General features: G+C 43.0%; 1 protein-coding gene across 9 annotated transcripts; it reads right to left on the reverse strand.

Moving 5' to 3' along the window:
* Nucleotides 1–1,006: 1,006 nt before the first annotated feature.
* On the reverse strand, nucleotides 1,007–20,408 carry Bruce (BIR repeat containing ubiquitin-conjugating enzyme). 9 transcript variants are annotated; one of them, XM_032433038.2, is made up of 34 exons: nucleotides 20,245–20,408; nucleotides 19,908–20,192; nucleotides 19,033–19,343; nucleotides 17,773–18,826; nucleotides 16,780–17,508; nucleotides 15,740–16,559; nucleotides 15,443–15,678; nucleotides 15,165–15,386; nucleotides 14,551–14,817; nucleotides 14,052–14,466; nucleotides 13,560–13,987; nucleotides 13,275–13,504; nucleotides 13,064–13,175; nucleotides 11,564–12,995; nucleotides 11,225–11,496; nucleotides 10,991–11,166; nucleotides 10,443–10,928; nucleotides 10,266–10,386; nucleotides 9,875–9,943; nucleotides 8,893–9,680; nucleotides 8,564–8,828; nucleotides 8,278–8,501; nucleotides 8,104–8,221; nucleotides 7,809–8,039; nucleotides 7,559–7,743; nucleotides 6,826–7,367; nucleotides 6,304–6,767; nucleotides 4,906–6,240; nucleotides 4,341–4,613; nucleotides 3,662–4,279; nucleotides 2,784–3,597; nucleotides 2,255–2,726; nucleotides 1,772–2,200; nucleotides 1,007–1,707 (listed from the first exon to the last, which is right to left on the reverse strand). In XM_032433038.2, exons 2-34 carry the CDS (start codon nucleotides 20,125–20,127, stop codon nucleotides 1,222–1,224), a joined length of 14,844 nt encoding a protein of 4,947 aa, XP_032288929.1. In that variant the 5' UTR covers nucleotides 20,128–20,192; nucleotides 20,245–20,408; the 3' UTR covers nucleotides 1,007–1,221. The 9 variants fall into 9 exon arrangements, with proteins under 9 accessions (XP_032288929.1, XP_032288932.1, XP_032288930.1 ...); XM_032433041.2 differs by having other exon boundaries at nucleotides 11,564–12,891; nucleotides 12,952–12,995; nucleotides 19,908–20,408; XM_032433039.2 differs by having other exon boundaries at nucleotides 15,458–15,678; nucleotides 19,908–20,408.
* Nucleotides 20,409–20,413: the final 5 nt, after the last annotated feature.

A 20,413-nucleotide genomic window follows, 5' to 3' on the forward strand; every position in this document is an offset into this window, starting at 1 on the left:
CCATATAGATACCGCTTAATGAGCTTCATAAACCATAGTATATCTTTCGTTTTATTGGTAACGTTTTTGAGAAAAATAAACAATCATAATTTCGAACATAACATCCTACACATATACTTATCAAGTATACCATATACCGTTTTATGAAGTTATTAAAACATCAACATTTAAATTCAAAATATAAATATTCTTTTTTATCAGGTTAATTAAAATTATTTGTTGATACATATGTATATACGGTAATTGCAGGGAACCCAAATATAGTTATAAACTCATATCTTAGTACTAAGCAAATTCGGTCTTCAAGTGAAGAAAACGGCGTTCAAGTTTATATGAAAAACAGCACAGACAAAGCAGCCAAATAAGTGGACTCTGTCTGACTGAGTACCTCAACCAAAGACAATCTAAAGTGTTAATATTGTCTTTGCCTCAACCTAGGAGAATGTGTTGTTCACATTGTCTTCGTCTCAACTATTTAGCTATATTGGGTATATTCATAAAGTCAATTTCTAATTTCTTTTTACTGACAGGCAAGTGTATGAGGTTGATAAAATTACATAAAAAACATATGAAGCTTTCATCAACTTGAATTTTAACGCTGCTTTAGAGCGTATGATTTCTTACGATATACCTCACCGAAATTTAAATAAGTTTAAACGTTCTGTGTAGAGTAAACAAAAAAACAAAAGCGCTTTTGGAGAAACAAAATTTAATATGCATAGCATTTTTATTGTAAAAGTAACTCTGCACATTTTGTTTGTAAATATTTAACTAAAGAACTACATACATAGTTTAATATACATTAATTTAGTTTTGGTGGTGTTGTTAAAGTTGTGATATTTTATGCTATACACACATGGTTACTTTCAATATACCGATAGATCCATTTAATGAAGCATTTATAAAAGTTGCGATAGAAGTGTAGATTTTAAGACGGTGTTAGTGTATGCTAAAATGAAGTTTTTCTTTTCAATACACATTTTTAAGGGTGATTTATGTTTGGTAGTTTGATAAATATGTTTAATATATTTTTTAACTAATTTTTCAAAGGGATCTTCATCGATAACATTAATTAATATGTTTTTCTTTATGTAAAGCACACCAAGTTCTGTTGCAGTTGCAGTCTCTCTTACAAAATTAAACAAAACAAAAGAGCATTAAACAAAACTTATAACGATAAATAAAAGTGTCTAGTGCACGAAAGCGGCATTAAGGAGCAATTTATGGCGTGTCTTCTTCTTTATCCTGCCACACGCTGCTCTCATTCTCCGTATCACTTAGAATTTCGACCACCTCCTCTTCGCCCGTCAGCAACCCTTCATCCTTCATATCTTTGAAGAAATCAGCTGGCATAGACATATCGCTATCACCGTTGTCAACCATTAGATTCAGTTCAGGCACCAGTGAGTCATCAGTGCCCACCTGCGCATTTATCGTTGTGGTGGCTGACGTTGTAGAAGACACATCCATAGGCGGCAGCGTAGCCACCGGATTAAAAGGTGCATCTAAATCTTCCAGACCACGTGGTGGCTTTAGCTTGGCCAGCTCTTCCCGAAGATGCCGATAATGTCGACGCAACACCATTGAGTTAAAGGATATAGTGCGACTAGCGCGTTCGGTATATTGTGGCTTACTTAGCTCCTCAATCCAACCCTCAATTTGTGTGCAAATCTCCTCTCGCTTTAGCCAAAAGTGTTTGTGAATCACCTGAAATTTTTTTATGGTTTTGAGGGCTTCATTTTAAGGGCGTCATTTTAAAATTTAAACTTACATCTGTGAAGCAGGGACTTGGATTCCGTATTTGCTCTAACATTGCCCAACGAACGCACGCCTGATAAATATTGCTGTTATACTCGCGGGACGAATTGGTGCCGCTGGGTGTTCCACGACTGCGCTCAAAACCCGGTTCATTAAAGTACGGCTCAGGCACCAATATCAGGGACTGTATGGAGACGAGAACCTGCAGAAAACTGGAAGTTTGTGCATTCCATTTCTCCTCGGGTCGTCCGTGCCAGGTGTTAAGAACTGACAGACAAACTTTGCCATCGTTGTAGAGATTGGGATTAAACCGTACCGAATGACGACCTGTGGTCTCTAAATTGATGAGCATGGGCAAGTTGGGATAGTCTGGTGGAAAGAATACATCAAATTCGAAGCAGCCGTTGGCATACGGCGTGTCCGCCGGACCAGTTATTAGCACCTAATAAGTAGAAATTAATGATCAGATCATCAATATTATAAGATCTTATACTACCTTCATTATGTCCAATCTATCCGTATCACAGCGCACAAAGACAGAACTACTAAAACTTAGCGGCAAGCTGGTAGATAGCGTGACTGCTTCCTGCGCCAACCGCTTGACACGCGAGGGATGATATCGATCGCCGGCTAAACGAACCATTTTCTCAAAATGATGTGAAACAACAAATCGAAAACTGTTGTTGTCCGATTCCACAATCATATCGTATGTATCGAACTGGCGTTTTTTCATCAACTCCAGATAGCGTTGCTCAACTGATTTGCTGAGCGGCCGATCCAATGAACCCATGCCATCCTCATGCGTATGCAACATATTAATGAGAGCATCTGCATCGGTCGTCTTCTGGACGAGCACGCATGTCTCGTGTATATCCGGTATGAGCAGCGCAAGGCCCTCGTCATCGCCATCATCAATGTTAAAAGTCAGCTGATGAGTTTGGCCTTTAATGTTGGACTTTTTGTTGACCCTGTTGGCAGAAAAATGCTTAGTACTTTTAATTATTATTGACCTATGAGTGACTCACTTAAGCCGCTTGGCATACGTATCAACGCAGGTCTTCATGTTTTTTAAAAGCTCCGCAATTGGTGGTGTACATTCCCCGCTAACATTCGGCTGTAGCAACGAAACCAAATTCTTAGATAGGGAAAGCGCACGCAGCAGCTTTAAAATGGCACGATAGAGAGGAATGTGTCGTGTTATGTCTAAAACTGAATCGTTGCGCAGGTAAGAGCTAAGCGCTGGTATGAGACACGACTGCTGCAGCAAAGTCTGGAAAATTGGCGGCAGGTCGCCAGTGACAGTACGCACATCGTGGTATGCGAGTATATCCTCTCCGCGCATATCGCTGGGTATGCAATCCCCGGGGTTGATATAACTTGATAATACCAACAACAGCACCGTCACATGCTCTTCCTCACTCTTCTGGCGCAAAAGCGCCTGCTCTACGTTCCACGACTGTGTCGTAGAGCCGGTGCCAAATCCAGTGCCCTTTGCCCAGTATATGTGGCTTTTATCATCCGACGTCGCCGTACTTGCCATGGGTTCTTCTGCAGTGCTACTTTTTGCGGCTGAGCCGTTGCCGTTGCCGTTGCCATTGCCATTGCTGTTAGCACTAGATGTTGGCTCGCTTATCAATGCACCAATCTTGTTATTATGGGACTGATGCGAAAAGATGCCAAGACAGTTGAGCACAAGATGCATGGCTCCTACTTCAATAACAACACGGCGCAATAGCACGCCGTCATCCGTGGAGAGCGACACACTATCGAGCAGCTGGCGGAAAACCTCAAACGGCAATGTTGGTAAAGATGGTGCCAACGAAAGGCTATAGATGTCATCTGTAGAGCAAGCAGGATAGATTAGCAAATAAAAAATTATATGTAATGAATTTGCTGCACTTACTGCCATCGCCATCTCCGGTAACGCCTAGTACGAGTCGCAGGAGGCACTGGGCACGCTGTTTGTCCCTAAGCAGAACATCGGAATAGGCAGGCAGCCGTAGGAAGAGACCAAAAGCGGCCAATGAATGTTGCGGTACAGAACTAACAGTAATTTGTTTAGCTGCCGGCTCACAAATGGTGTCCTCCAGATCTTCGTAAATCTCGTCATTGGGCTCTAGCTTTACCCAATCGGAGAGTGGTAGGCTCTTCTCCTTTTCAGCCGCTACCGAAGTGGCTTTTCGGCCCATGTGTTCAGGATACACAGTAGGCAAATAGTGTGCTAGCAGTGATAGACCGCCACTGCTGGAAAATCTTTGTAACGGAGACGGCAGTGGCTCAGTGCAAACAGCCTTGATTTTCTTTGATTCGATAGCTACATCTCCCAACGAACGCTGGTGTACCAAATCCAATGAAAGGCAGGGTGAGGATAACGAGTGACCAGCATCCTGCAGTGTGGCCAACACCTGCGAAATTGTGGCGTCACCAGACAACAGTATATCCGGATAATCTGCTACAACTAACTGGCTGCCAATACCAGCATGTGCCGCTTGCAGTAGAAACTCCTCAATATTAAAGGTATCTGTAAAAAATATATTTTAATATTTGACTGCGATTTATGTGCGTTTATTTATTTCACTCACTAATGGGTAGCAGTTGCATGCCTGATGTTTGGGTCTCCTTGTCTTTATTAACTGCTGCCTGGTTTTTGGCATCCTTGATGCGCTTGTCCTTAGCCGCCACCGCAGCCCCAACAGTTAGAAACTCCATGCTGCCTGCGTCCATATTGTTAAAGTTAATGAAGCACGACTTATCGAGCTTGGTGTCGTTTGACTTGGCAGCAGCTGAAATACTAGCTGAGCCATCACCACCAGTGCGCTGATCTGTTGGTTGTTGATACACTAAGTTACTATAAACTATGGTATCAAAAATGAAATTAATAATAAAAAGGCAAAATTAATAAAAGAAAAAAATAAAATAAGAATAGGCATATCTAAATATCAAAGTATACAAATGTGTTTCACATTCTGCAACTTAAAATAGTCCGAAATTAATGACACAATTCAACCTTTAACAACGTACTAGTTGGTACGCGCTCAATTAAAGTTGTATGTGATGTAAAGTAATAATGGTTGTCAATTAAGCCTGAGTAATCATAACAATAACGCTACCCTCCTTATTTTAAGGGTTTCAGTTAGAATCACTTACCACTAACACAGTTCTGCATGATCTCCTGACAAGTGGTGCTCGTAGTGACATTGAAGATCATTTGATGGGCGCTGCTTCGTTTGGCGGGATGATGATTGACCGACGCAATGGGTAAGCTGTTGTTGGCACCCGCAACACCAGTACCACCCATGATGGCAGACAAGGTATCTCGCCGCTGCAACGGCTGTTGGCTGTGCACAGAGACCGTAATGTGCTCGTTCTCTAGCAATAGCTGCAACACCAACTGCCGCGTAAAGCCGGAGATTGTTGGACGACTGCCAGCCGCAGAGCGCAATGGCTTGCAGATAATGGCGCCAATGAGCAGCGAAGTGAGCACTTCCTGATTGGCTGGATGACACGCACTCACACGTGTAAAGAAATTAATTGTTGCCCGTTCAAGACGAATGAACGTCTGCTGCATGGGCAACGTTTTGCTGAATTGTGCCAAGTGTGTGTTGCAAAGCAACTGTAGCAGCGGCTTCCAAAACATTGAGCCCTGCAAGGTGCCCAGCCAGTCACGCATGGGACCCTCCGCACAGCACTCGGAGAAGAAGTCCAGCACTTTAGGAACATTCGCAGAGCTAAGCAGTGGCACTGTGCCCAGCCCGACATTCGCCTCCGCTTTGTCAAAGTCGGTAAGAGAAGAATCTCCACCAGCAGCAACCTGATTGCTGCAAGAAGCTGCGGTCGTTGGCACTACAGATTGCACCTCTGATGTTTGTAGCATGTGTGTGCAATATTCGTAGATTGCATGCGCCAGTAGCTTGGGCAAACCCGAGTCCAGCATCTGATACACGGCCACTGGAGACTGGCAAGCCAGTGCGAGTGTCTTTAGAAAAGCCGGATATTGCAACAACTGTGTGAGATTTTCAGTGCCTTCGCGACGGAACCAAGCGCAGCCGCTTTGCACCTTGCTATCATCCGTTTTACCACGAGGCTGCTGCTCCAACTTCACACCCAACTTAACTAACAATTGATTAAATAGCTCGGGCTTAATGTAGCACAGTGCACATATAAGCGCATCAAAACTGCTCTTCAAGGGCTCATCATGCTCAAGTTCAGCTATCCACCGGTAGCAAGTCTCAAAAAAGGCCGGTGTAATAAGCTGTGGCAGATCGGGTACCTGTTGTTGTCGCTGCACTTGCCATAAAATTGAAGCAATAACCTTGACAAACCCGCTTTGCGGATTATTACAGCGGGCCTGCTTGCTGTAAGTGTCATGAAGTTGCATAATCCAGTCCAAAAGCACGCGTAGCTTATCAAGCATGTGCGCTGTTGACCCGGTGACCACTTGGTAAATGAGATCACACACAGCATCGTTGGAGAGTTTAAACACTGCAAAAATATTTGGCAAAATATTAGTTTAGTACTTGACAAAGCAACTGAGTTGCGACTTACCCTGTGGTGTGGTATGCCAAAGCAAAGTTCTCAGAAGCTGCAAGCTAAGTTCATGATTGTACGCCCCCAGCTTGATGAGTATAGTTTCAAGATGCTGCTGTGCAAAGCTAGGTATCATTGGCATAATGTTCAGCAGGGAGCAACAGGCTTCCAAAAATCCGGGATATGCAGCCGGATACGAAGCGATTAAGTCTGCCAACTTGCTATCAGGTTGCAAAGCAGCTACATGAAAGCATCGAGATAAAATGCGCACCCAACCGATACTAGTTTTGGCGAAAGCATCATCCTCCGGCAATGCATCTACATCCATAGCCGACAGCGCGGCCGAGCTTAGCGGCGCTGAGCAGGCAACGAAAGATTCACCAAAAACTCCTTGGCTGCGAAGTCCTTGCATTCGATTACCAAAGATCGTCTGACCCAAAACAGCAATCTGTACTAGCCCCACATTGCCGCAATCCTTGGGTCTAAAAAAATGGTTGTTACAACTGTAATTGGAAAGTGACGCCAACAAGTGTTGCTTACTTGTAAAGTCTCAGTACAATGCTGGTAGCCACTTCAGCTTTAGCTAGTTTAAGACGTATACAGGTAAGGCCCGTGGTTGCCATGGGCGCGCCCACGGGAATAGAACCAACACCATAATCACGAGACAGCTCCAAAGCTACAGCCGAAGGGCATGAAGCCAAACTAGAGGTATGCGGCACCAGCTGCACCTCCTTGAGCAAAATGGCTGTGGGCAGCGTTATCGTCAAATCAACGTGCGTCTCATTTGGATAGAACATATAGCTCCAGGCAGGCGACCGTGGTCGTCTATGAGTGGCATTTGGATTTGAGATTAGCATTTCGGCACTTTGCGCCGCATCATTCTCCGATACTATGTGTGAAAAGGGCGCAAAATTGATAAGTCCATCATATTGGGCGCTACCGTTCCTAGACGGTTGTGCTGCTGTTGTCGTAGTTGGCGCGCCAGTACTTGACGTTGTCTTCTTACAAGCGTTAGTGTTGCTAACAGGACTATTGAGCTTGAGCCGAGTATTACGCGTCATATGTTGCATAATCATTGAGATCTAGTTGTAAAGTAAACAAATGCAATACTGTAATATTCCTTATGAAATATTTAGTGTTCTGTACACTTTATCAATATACTGATAATAGAATATAAATTTTGGCCAAGCATATATGTATAGCATATATATTCTACTTGATACAATCTACTTTTAGCTGAAAACTACCCTAAAGCATAACTTTAGCGACTTACCAGTCCCGGTTGCATGTTTATAATAGTCTTGTTAAGTCGCACCAAATTATGACAAATGATTTGTATGCCACCTAGCTGTGTGAAAATTTGCACAGCCGCTGTCACTTCCAGCACCTTGGATATGTACCAAAGGAAGGGCTCCGATAGTTGAAGACGTGGTAATGTGGCATTGCGTTGTATGGTGGCTGTAACAAAAATATAACAATACTAACATATATAACAAGCCTACAACACAAAAATTAAAACTTACTCTCCTCTAGATATTGGCATATAGGTGCTACAACCAGACGTGGATTGGAGGCCCTCTCACTTAGAGTGATCATTAAACTGAAAACGGCATCTGCAATGGTCTGTGGCTCATCCAGTACCATATTCGTTTTGAGTGAAAAGAAGCAGCTTGAGGACATCATAGTAAACGTATTCGTTGAGCACTGAGAGAGGGCCCCAAACAAGCGCTTCATAGTGGGAAACTGGCGCAGCACTGTAAGAAAAATAATTGTCAAATTAAAAATATATTATGACAAAAAAAAAACGAAAGTACGAACCCCAATCGGCTATACATGGGACCTTGCTGCGATGCCCTTCTGTGTTCAGCTGCTCAGCTTTCGTTTCATCTGTTTGGCTTTGATTAGATAGCTCCTCCTCTTCAGGTATGGTGACCTCCTGTAGTATACAAAAGCCATTAAAAACTATGGTATCCTCTGGCTGAATTAACATACACTAGGTTGCCTGGGCATCTCCGTTAGAACCATATGCGAGGACAGTTTGAGTAGGTTTATAATCAAAGAATTATCGCAGATATTGGCATTTTGTTTGGAGGGATTTTCGGATCCCAAGACATTGGCAAACAAATTGCTGAAATTATTGCCAGCATTGCTATTTTCGTTGCCGCGCTGGCATTGCAGCTTTTCGCCATTGGAAATGTTGTTGAAGACTAGAAACGCTAAAAAACCGAGAAAAAAATTAAAACTGTGACTTTCGCCAGTAAGCAGTTACGCTACTTACAAACACTTTCGATAATCTTAAGCGCAATGTTTAGATCGCCCTTATCATTGGGCATTAAAAGCAGATCGCGTACCAGCTGATTCTGAGCATCGATTGGGCCTTGCTGGTTGCTAATAGCGCCGCCAGGCTGTACCAATTGCAGCACGACATGCAACAGAATGTCTTTAAGCCGACGCTTACATGGAATGAGTCCACCGCAGCTCTCGTTCTTGCTATGCAGCCATAACAGAAGTTCGTGTAGATGCTTGCAAATGGTAGGACCAGCCTGACAGAGGAAGATAAAAACATTTTGGCAAAATGGGTCACTTTGTCAGGAGAAAGTAACTTACACAACGATTTGTAATAATGGAGGAGCTCATGCCGTAGCCGGAAAAAAAGCGCAGCAGCATCTTCTCAAAATTCTCATCGTTCACAATGACCTCATTTATGCGCGTGCAGTCTGAAACATCGTCGCCAATGGGCAATGAATTACAAGCAAGGAATAGGCATTGGAAGCCTAAGCACCAAGTGCGCAGCTTAATGTCATTGTGCCAGGCTAGAGCCAGTAAAAGCCCTTGCACTGCATTAGCACCAAATGGAATTTTTGGTATATCCGTTTGAGTGATGCCCGTCGTGTAGGGCTTATCGGCCAGCTCGCAGTTAAGTGTTAGCCACATTTGCAACACTTGCTCCAGATGCACCCACGTATCCTCATAATGCAGATCGGCCAATATAGAATCAAAAACGTTTTTCAGCATAATATATGTGTTGCGGCCACTATAATCTGGGCCAGACCACAATTGCGTAAGATACTCTGGCCAGGGCGCAGCGTCTGGTGGTGCCGATACGAACTCATTAGTCAGCACCTGCGGTAGCGAGGAATACAAATCAAGCGATGTACGATTCGTCAGACGACGCAGCTGTGCTTCCACGTGCAGCTCCAATCCAGCATCCAGACGAGTATCCATAGCGATGGATATGGACTTGCAAAAGAAGCTAAACGTATTCTTGCAGAGCGCATTACTCTCTTTTTTAGTAATAGGTTTTGTGCGCTCGATCATATCGATGTCGTTCAGCATCTCGTCAAACTCAGTATCCTCGCATTCGATCAGAGATGGTAGGTAATTGTATTTGGCAGCTGTAAGGGATTAGCAATGTTTAACAAATTAAAATAAAAATAAATACTAGTGCAGTATAGTAGAGGTAATATGGTAACATGAGCATCGGTTTTCGGGGGATCCCAGGGAACAGAGTCCCCTCTTGGGCCTCCTACAACTGAAGCGCATGTCAACAGGAATTTGTTTTCTGCGGTTTTAGGTCTCTTTTTTTTACCCTCCGGATAAAAGTCACTTGCTGTCGGCATATGTAGCACAGCCTGTGCGACGGAGGAAGAGAAGGATGCTAAAAAAATGAGAAATATATTTTTCAAAAACCAGTAGAGAACAGGGCAAAGCGCAAGCTACCATGCAATCCACAATAGCAATGGAAGCCTACCATCGAGCTATTGCCGAGGCTTAAATACACCCTTGCATTTTTCAGATACGTAAACTAATTTACCCAAAAATAAAGGCATCTCAAGCAAGAGCCAAATTCTAACGATATTACTATAAATATCAATAACTGTTATAGTTTTGAAAAATCAAACGGACCGGAAAATTGTCAAATATTCACCATACCCGTATTGCAAGAATATAACACAAATCTGTTAAGGAAAGTTACTTACAGCTATAATCACTAAAAAGATCACGAGTCTCCTGCACAGCTGTCGTCACAATAGAACGAGCTCCATCGTTTGTGGGTGTGGCATCGTTATCCCTGTACTGTTTGTCTGCATCCAACAGGTCCTAAAGGCGAAAATACTATTAGACAATTTTCTAAAATGAACTGACTGAAATATCACCTGAAGCAGGCAAGTAATTGCATGCACCGCCCAGGGCTGTTGCTGATCGTTCCACACGGCTAAACGTATGAGCTGCTCGAGTTGTGCTGTTGTCACAATTTTGCACAGTCTCACCGAGGGCCGACACGCAGCCACTAGACGCGCTATTACTTTGCACGTTAAAAGAAACTGATCCATATTGCAATCGAAATCCATTTCAAGCAACAGCGCGAATAACCCACGAATGACCACTTTGATGTTGGTCATGCTTAGCGTTTTTAGACCCTTGTCAAAGTTACTGTCTCCATCAGTACTAGCTCCCAAGCCGTCGAGATGTTTAGGCGATGATGTGGAAGTGCTAGCGGCCTTAACTGAGCTGCCGCTGGCATTGGTGCTAGGCGCACACATACTACTGGATACCATATTGATTTTTCCCCCAGTTGACGTTGCTTTGCTTGCACCGCTAGCCTTAGATTTAGTCGACAGCTCCATAAATATACCGGGATGCTAAGGGATTCAAAATTGAGAGTGTTTGATGCTTTTTACAATAGCAAATCATATTGTCTTACCTCATTCTGTATCATGTAGATTTTCTTGCCCCAATCTGTGTAGGGTTGAACAGAGTATTTGTTCTGCTGTATTATTCGCTTTTTAAAGCAGCGTAATTGCTTACTATTCGGAGTATTATTGGGTCTGGTCTTTGTAAAGTCGCTTTCACAACTCATAAAGTCCCATCGCGCCGCAGCTGTGTTGATATAAAGCATTAGTATTTATCGAATTGGTGCCAGGTAAAAGATTCTCACATTTATCCTTGCGCTCATTGTTGTCATCTAGACAGACAGAAAGGAACAATAAAAGCCACGTGATCAGTTGAAGGTCGGACGTGCTTCCCATGGCTGCGCTGCGTTCGGCTGCACTGGCTGAAGTACTGGGCTGCTCGGACTGGAACTTGTAGTGCGGCGAAATAGGCGCCAGCAACTTGACTAGCGTCTTGAGCACAGCATCTATGACTATGGAACGACAAGCGCCCATTGCAATGCTGCGACGCCCCAAGTATGTGAGCAAAAAGAAGATGCTGTAGAAAAGTAAAAATCAATTAAATAAATGCACAATATACTTTGATGGTAAGTAAATTAACATACCGATCCTGTGGAAATGCCTTACAATTTTGCGCCGAGAACAAACTACAGAAAGTATCAGCCAAAAAGTCACCCCACCAAGGTTGAAAGCAGCACATGCGAACCAGTAGGGAACATGTTGTCAACTGCAATTGTGCATCGCCATAAACAACCAAGGAATTAAATAGTGTTTTAGCAGTAACCACATTAAAGCGCTGATGCACGGGCAGTATGTTCTTAATACCATACTCAATGGAGAAGTGCAACAACACCTCGACCAGACTAAGACTCAATACGCGAAGTTTATCCCGCGATGCGTTGCGTAACGTCTCCTCAATAAGTACAGGAGTTGTAGGCGAACGAAGCGCCTTGGGCGATAAAGCACGTTCCAAACGCAGAACCACATTTCGAATAACGTTGATTTGGTATTGTAACAGCATGCATTCTTCATATAGAGAAACAACCTTGTTGTTATTGTCCATACCACAGCTGAGCTCCTCATCACGTTGCTTGTTAATAAAGGCCTGTAAATGGGCTACATTGGATAACTCGCTGTTGCGCATAGGCGACAGAAGTTCCATCAATTTGCAGCTGGCCAAACTGTATCGGCAGTGTACATCCTCGTAAAGTGCATTAAGCGACTTAAGGTGCGTCTGCAAAGATTGGGCTGGTTGTTTAACAAAACGCACAAGCTGATCACCATAACCATCATGCTCCAGTACAACAGGATGACCAAAGAAACTTCCCAGCGGCACTTTACATTTGGTGGATGACATACCGATACGTCCAACGATTGTCAACTTCAAATAGCGACAAATAGGTGGTGGCTGCATATCGCTGAGCACCAGTGCTTTGGTCTGTATATCTGAGACCTGCACAAGGCGCGTGCAGTCCGTTTCCTCGTCAAAGCACCAAATATCAATATTGAGGGACGTAAGCTCATCGCAGGCGGGTATTACCACATCCGTTAGTAGTATGTGTTGGCCAAAGTCGAGTACGACAAAGCGACGGGCGCCCGAATGCATGCGGTCGACAACAATCATCAACTTGGGCGGGGGCGTTAGTAGTTTGTGCCAAGCAATTGGCGGGCAAGGATTTGCACTCAAATTTTCCATGATTTTCTCTCGATCTACGGCATCATCTGTCATGTTCTGTGAGTTGTCATTCCCACCCGTTTGGGATGCTGGTTGGGACTGATCTGACGATTGTGAAAACGAAGCTTCTTCAGGTAGAACATCGAGGCAAGACTTCATTACCGGCTTTTCCCAGTTATCCAGCTCCCCAAAGGCATCGTAGGTATTTTCTTCGTTTATGCCAAACTTCTTTTGTATGTAACTGTTCCAAAGTGTGAGCTGTGGCAAAAACTTAGATATCTTCAGCTTATCAATGATTGCGGCCTTCTCGATTTTTACCTCCTCTTTTAAAGCATGCTCCAAATCAGTGAGAGATGATACAGCTGAAATAGTTTTTGAGACAAAATTCGGAATAGCCCAATCAACCTTTTCATAATTCAACAAAACTTACAAGCTTTATCCTTAAAGCCGTTAACCATGCCAAAAGAACCAAAAGCGGTTTTAACATCCTTGTCTTTCATCTCTTCCACCAGACACTCCACATCATTAACCAAATCGTTTAGCTAAAAATAAAATTGGTAGGAGCATATTTGCAAATGTAATATTTTAGTGCAACTTTAAAATTGAAACAATGATTTAATCTACTGAGAACTGTTATTTACCAATTCTTCATCCTTGCCTTTGGTCGCAACCATCTTCGGCATCATCATCACATCCTCTATGACTACACTGGCAGCACCATTGACTACGCTGTCAATGTTATCAATGCGTGTGGCCTCTGATGTTTGTACACAATTAAAATGCAACTGTACCACCTCCAACAGTCCACGCAATTGATTGCTAATACTCTTCCCGCGTATTAGATGCGGAAAGGTGCGAAAGTCAACACCATCTGCAAATAGTAATTTATTAATATATGAAACCGACATAAATTTATAGCCTAGCACCTATGGAGCTCAAACGCTTGATATCGAGACCTGTCACTGGCAATATAGTTGCACTGCTTCGTATCACACTTGTAAGTCCCACCGACGAGTTTGATCCATGTCGATTTATATTGGGGAAATCAAAGTCGAAAATTTCCGGCTCAAAGGGATAACCATACAGTCCAAAACGCGTGCTCAGCAGTGCGCAATGCGGGTCCCATCGTTTATCAATTTCGCTAGCTATGTCTTTAAGCAGATTGATAGCATACTCTGAAATGCTGTTGTGTGACTCTGCAGTGGATGTAGCGCAGGTAAGCATCGTATACCAGCGAACCACACTAGCGCCCTGTGCTCGCGGTAGCTCATGGAAAGTATTGGTGATCGCAGTTTTAATGCTGATATCCAGCGAAGCATGTTTCTGTAATTCACGGGGAAGATTGGCCATGCCTCTGAAAGAAATACAAAAGTTTACATTTTATTACAAACAACAAATAAGATTGATTCTGTACTTACTCTGTCAGCATAATCAACAGTTTAACACATTTGTGCGCCGTGGTCCGCTCACTATAGATTATGCAGTTGCGCATCAACTTTTCGATGTGCTTTTCGGACAAGTGAATGCACTCAAACTGCTGAGCCAGCAGATCGTTGATATTAGCTGCTGTTTGCTTGTTTATCTGGTCCTTGAGACGCTCAGACTTTGGCGAACGGAAGCGATTTAAACGGATGAAACAAATCCAGTTGAGCACATCAAGTGCCAGATTCTTGGTCAGTGGAGTTGATTCAGAATCACTGGCAATGCGGAAGAGCTGTTCCAACAGTCCGTTACTATCCAGCATGGCAATGCGCTGAATGCGCCCATTGCTTATGCGACTATGTGACTTCACGGCGCGCACACTTATCGAGATCTCGTGTAACCAATCGCAACCTGCAGTAAACGAGGAAATATTATGATCAAAACAGATTAATAATAAAATAAAACAGGAAAAGTTGCAGAAACGGCGGGAACTACCTGTGTTTCGACGAACAAAAGGACCAGATGCAGTGGGACGAGACCTCAACGAATGCTTTGGTACGACGATTGTTTGAACATGTGGAAGTTCTGAATTATTCGCATATTTGTTTAAAAGCGGACCGCTCAAAACTGAAATAATTTTCATTTTTCCCGATTTCAGATGGGCTTGATTTGCATTGGACAACGTGGGAGTTATTTTGCTGCTTCGCGTACGATTAACACAATCTTCAACTTGGTGCGGACTCTTGCGTCGCGCAGATGAAGCTGCAATTGTTGGGGAGTAAAAAGCGTGACCAAAACCAAAAAGGTAACGATCAGCAATATATCTTCGGTGTACCGAGAATCAACTACCCTTGCAAATAATTATTCAATAAAGTAAAGGGCCCGAAACATGACAAAGCTGACTTAGCCAATTTCCTTTTGGTCCGGACCTAATATACCCAAATCAAATTGGCTAATGTTTATATGGAAAAACTTACAGAAAACTTTGAAAAATAATTTGTTGTTCTATTTTGCTCAAGCTGTTTTTATGTTTATGTCTATGTATTATTATGCAAGGGTATGGATTCAAACTTTTATCGTTTCTCATTAATATTTCAGTGCTTACAAACCTCTCGTTTTGCTCTGTCCCTCCTTAGACGGATCTGATACGGTTTTGATATGCAGAAGAAAATTACGTGTGCGCGTCTTAAACAATTTGGGCGAGGTTAAGGTGGCGGTACCGCCTTGATCACACAGATCAATGCATGAAGAGAGCTCGATGGGGCCGGCCAGCACTTCTGCATTGTGAGCCAACAGATATTCCTCACTGAGTACCGGATTCTCACTGGCAACTGTAAATTAGGAATGAACAGATAGGTGTTTAAAACAAAGAATACAAGCTGTTTACTATTTGGTGCCTCACTATATGAGAAGTCAATATTATCATCAATGACGTTGGGTTTATAGCTGGCATGCGGTCCTTTCATTCTGTAGCCAAAGCCATTAGTATTCTGCTTGAGTAGGGTGACCTGAATGGCTGCTGGATTAGAGCACTGCTGGTACACAGTAAATTTTAAATCGATATGGCCCAATGAAACTGGCTGTGCCAGGTTTAGCTCAATTATGTGTTCATCCCAAGTGGTCCTATTAAAGACAGAACATTTTTAAAACATGAAGTTCATAATATTCGTGCCCAACGACTTACGCATCGTTGTGCAGTCGCCAAGTCCGTGTGAAGTCACGCTCATCGCCTCCATGACGCATATTTTGCGATTGCTTGCGCTGCTTTTGTACCTGGCCCAGATCGTTCCAGCAGCTTGGTACTTCAGCTGAGTACACTGTTAGCTTCTCTTCGAACTGCGTTAGTGCGTACAACACGCGCAGATCATCGAGCGTCAGGTCAGTGGTCTTATATGCCAACAGATTTGTGTTGTTGCCCATTAAAGATGCAACCGATGGTGATGTCTGCACATGTGCGTTTTGACTTGATGTCCCGGCGGCTGCCTCATTGCTTACATCCACACAAATCATCGGATCGCTCATAACAGAATCAATTCCCGCAGCATTGCGCACTCCATCGGTTACACTTAAATCCATGCCATGTGTCAACGTGGTACTGCAGTCATCCTCCATTTCCAGTAACTCATCGCCAGAGTCATTGTCGCCGTCGTTAAGAGAATAAAACAGCATGCCACCCTGGCGCGAACAGCAGCAAAGCCTGTCCAAGTTGCGACAATAGACCACGGCTTCAAAGTGCTCACCCTCTTCCTCGATGACAGTAGTAGCCTGAAAATCGGCCAGGGAGTAAATTTCAATGCATCCATCGGCGCACACCACACAGACGGAACCAACTTCTTTCGCATCAGAAGCAGCTGACGATGCATATGGAGGCAGGATGCACAGCTGCTTGGGGCACTTAGCACGGCTGAAGGTCATGGCAAGCGTATAATCATTGGAGATTTGCATGTCATCGTAATCAAAGAGGAGCAACTGTGCGGCTACATTGCATTCTGAATTATTTTCATCTGCATTACAAATAAAATAACAGTTTATTAGACATTGTGAGACGAGATTTTTGAATATACGCGCCCATACGAATCGAAAATGTAATAATTAAACTAATATTTATAGTTAGTTAAGCTTAATATTCATGTATTAAACTATTCCGAATTTGTAAAAATGTTATCTATTTTTATATCAGGTATAGGTATAACATTTATAAGAATAATCAAATATTTCACTTACCTATATCCGCGGGTAAATTGTGTTGCTCTTCATCTTCTTTAGCGACCGTGGCCATTATGATCTTTGTGGGTTCCGAATCTGGAGCTTTGGTGCGCATTAGTTTAACTAGCAGCTGATTGCACTTGGGACTGGTGGGCATAATTTCCGCTATCTCTATAATTTCCTGGGAATCTAATGGAACTCCATTCGCACTACGGGCGCCATCCATGGCATTCATGCGTTTCACGCTCGTCCAGCTTTCTACTAGGCAGTCGATTTCTTCACTGGCGGTCAACTTGTCGCTAGTGCTGTTGTTGCCGTTGATGATATTATTGTTGTTATTGTTGTTACTTGTGGGGCCTACGCCTATAGTGTTGCTGTCATTGTTATTGTTATTTTGATGTGACACTTCGGCTTCATCCATAAGCTTGTCCATGTCATTGCTCATGCCTAACAAGCTGTTGCTAACATTAACCGTATTTGAGGAAACCATTAGCCCCGAGGAAGAATCGTCCAGATTACTATCAAGTATTTGCGATAACGTGGACAAATCAAAGTCGTACAGAACAGAAGAGTTGTTTCCGCTCTGGTTGACATCATTGTTTTTGTTATAAGTCATTAAGGCGGAAACGAAACCGTTGCTGTCGAAGCCGTCGGCAAATTTTTCATATGGCGTCAGCGATTTGTTGTCATCGTCCTTAGAGGATTCAAGACTCACTTGACTGGCAACAACATTTGAGTCACTGGAAGCTGGAAGTAAAATAGAAATAGTAAAGTGAACGTTATTAACCGAGCAAAAAACTGAATAATTTAGCATAATACAGTGAGATTGTTGAACGCTTTAAAATAATTTTTTTTTATAGTTGCAATGTAATATACATTAATTTCAAGTTAAGTTTTGTAACTTTTTTAAAAGCAATAGAAATGCTTAGAGTAACGCCAACTTTAGTAGGAATAATCTACGTTAACATTTACACACATTAGTGAAATTATAAGAAGATAAAAAGAACTTACTGGTACCCAGCTGCGAAGATGTCTTTTTGAGCTGCCCTCCAATGCTTGAGACACTGCCGCTGTCATTGCTGATAATAGCCGAGTTCTCGCTGTGCCTATCCAACTCCACTATGTTGAGCACCACCATACGCAATGCCATCTCTCCACTACTTTGCCGCACAGTCACACCTAGCACTATCTTTGAGCCCACAACTCCGGCACGCAGGGTCGATGTAGATGTTATATGCTGTGTATTAACGCCGCCAAACTTGCCGCTGCTGTGCATACTGGCAGCGTGAGCAGCGCTACTGCTGTTTCCGGTTCCACTATAGTTTTCCGAGTATACATAGTTGACTTTAGTGCGGGCACGCGCATTTGGTAGCACGCAAATGGCCGTAATACGGGCCCACTCAAAGTTCTCTTCGAAAACTTCTTTGAGCAGTGTGGGGACATGGAAACTGTGCATAAGCTTCAGATGACGCTCAATGCTCCACACGCTCAGCTCGCCTGACTGAGTGCAGCTCGTGCACAGAACATTTGCATAGTCGCTGTTAGAAATTATATCAAAGCCCATGCCCGGCGCGGTCGATGCTGGATTGGTGGCATAGCTGATGGACAGCGGCACATTTTGAGTGTATTCGCCTTTTACAAACGGGCATAGAGGTGAGTGGCGCTCGTGCTCGCTCCAGGGTTCGTCTGTTTTCTCCCAACAAACCAAGCACACGTTACATGTAAAACACATGGCACGATCTTCACCCGATGATGACGGCTGATGATAGAAGCCAGCTTGTGCCATTTGATCTGGTAGCGCCCATTTATAATCCATGTGAGGCCACTTCTCAAATGTTTGGCGCCGCACTGCTTCCGAGTGCATGAGAACGCGCTGAAAATTGCTAAAATTCCAGCCGTAATCCGGCAAACGGGAGCCCATTAACAAGTCCGTTAGGCGCTCATTGATGGCCGATGCTATGGCCAGTACAGGAATGTGTCGTTCCAAACGTTTCAGCAATATGACCACATTGTTTGCTACCAATTTTAGACTGGAATAGGGCACTTCCAAGCAAATTGTATTCCACTGCAACGTTAAATACGAAAATAAAATATATTATAACGTTTATATGACATACGGCTATTTAAGAAACATTAAGACGACCATGTAAGCGACTGTGAAAATAGTTTTAAATTGTAAACATATTCTATATTATATAATATGCGCATGTACTTATATGGCGACTCATGTAAATGTAAACAGCCATTAGCGTTAAGCGATGATAAACTTACGCGTTGCGCCTTTATGCCCTTCTTAGCGTTAAGCTGAGCCTGGTTAATCTTCAGTGTCAGCTCATTGCTAATATCACACGGACACTCGAGACCTTCACTCTCCAGTTCGTTTATGCAATTCTGAAAGATGATCGCCTCTGACAATATAAGCTCCAGCTTAATGTAATCATCATTCTGACCGATTGGCGCCTGCAGTATGGTGTCTAATAGCAAAACGCCGTTGTAGTCGCCGCGTAGGCCCAAATTGTGACCATCCCAGAACAAGATTTTATCTTGCAATGGCATATAGCGTCCATGGATAACGCTGTCCGCTGCAAAACGTAAGAAAATAATTCTAAGTGAAACAAAATTGCAGAGATTTTGCCACAAGAAATTCACGACTCACGCCCGCCATCTCATTTCATCAAAGCTTGCAATTAGTTGGATTGAATGAGCAAGCAAGGGCATACATACATACATACATACACATGTAGACACACATAAATATGTACACATGTCAGCGCAACATATGCGTAAACTGCGTAATAAGTAAAACAATAACAAAAAATAAAAAACAAAAACAAAAACAAAACAAATAAATAAATCCCCAAGATTGCTTAAGCTACTCTCTATGGCAATCAAGAACATATCAAATAAAACAATATTATATCCTTGCATCCGTTCAACGCTTCCTGTCAAACATGCACCAATACACTTGCATACAAATGTATGTATGCATATTGGAACTTAACGAATACAGACAAATTTACAAAACACAATGCAATAAATTGACATTTGTTCGTGTATTTGTATTTGTGCGTCTGTGTAGTAATTTTTTTCCATACATTCATATATATATATGTGTATACACTAGTGCTGCTGGTGGTACTGCTTACCATTTGTACTCAATTGATACGTCTGAAGTATAACGCCGGAATTGACATCTAGAACTTTCACTAGATTGTTGACACCAAACGCAAGCAGCACATTTAGTTGCGGATGATAAACGATGTTGCGAATTTCGAACACTGGTGCTCCGCCAGGCAATACACCATCGTTGCTGCTGTCATCGCCCACATCCAAGTAGCCGTCTTGCTTTAGAATACGCTGTTCCATTCTTTAACTACATGCGGGCGTCGTGCGCGCGTTTAGGTTGGTTGACAACGCGAACTTTGCCTATCCTGGGAATTGTTGTTTCACAATTGATCAAGAAATTTTCACAATTAAAATTACTTTCGTCGGGACTCTTGCTGCTGCGCTGCAGTTTTTCCTAAATGTGTCCCCTTTTCTTCCTTCTGACAGATGAGTATTTGATTTGCCATTCGCCTTAGCGTTTGCCAATTGTCAAAAACTGCAATTCAGAGTTGTGTAGGCATGTAGGGGTAGATTTAAAGTTTAGTGT

This window comes from Drosophila virilis, chromosome 2, assembly GCF_030788295.1.
Source record: "Drosophila virilis strain 15010-1051.87 chromosome 2, Dvir_AGI_RSII-ME, whole genome shotgun sequence".
NCBI lineage: Eukaryota > Metazoa > Arthropoda > Insecta > Diptera > Drosophilidae > Drosophila > Drosophila virilis.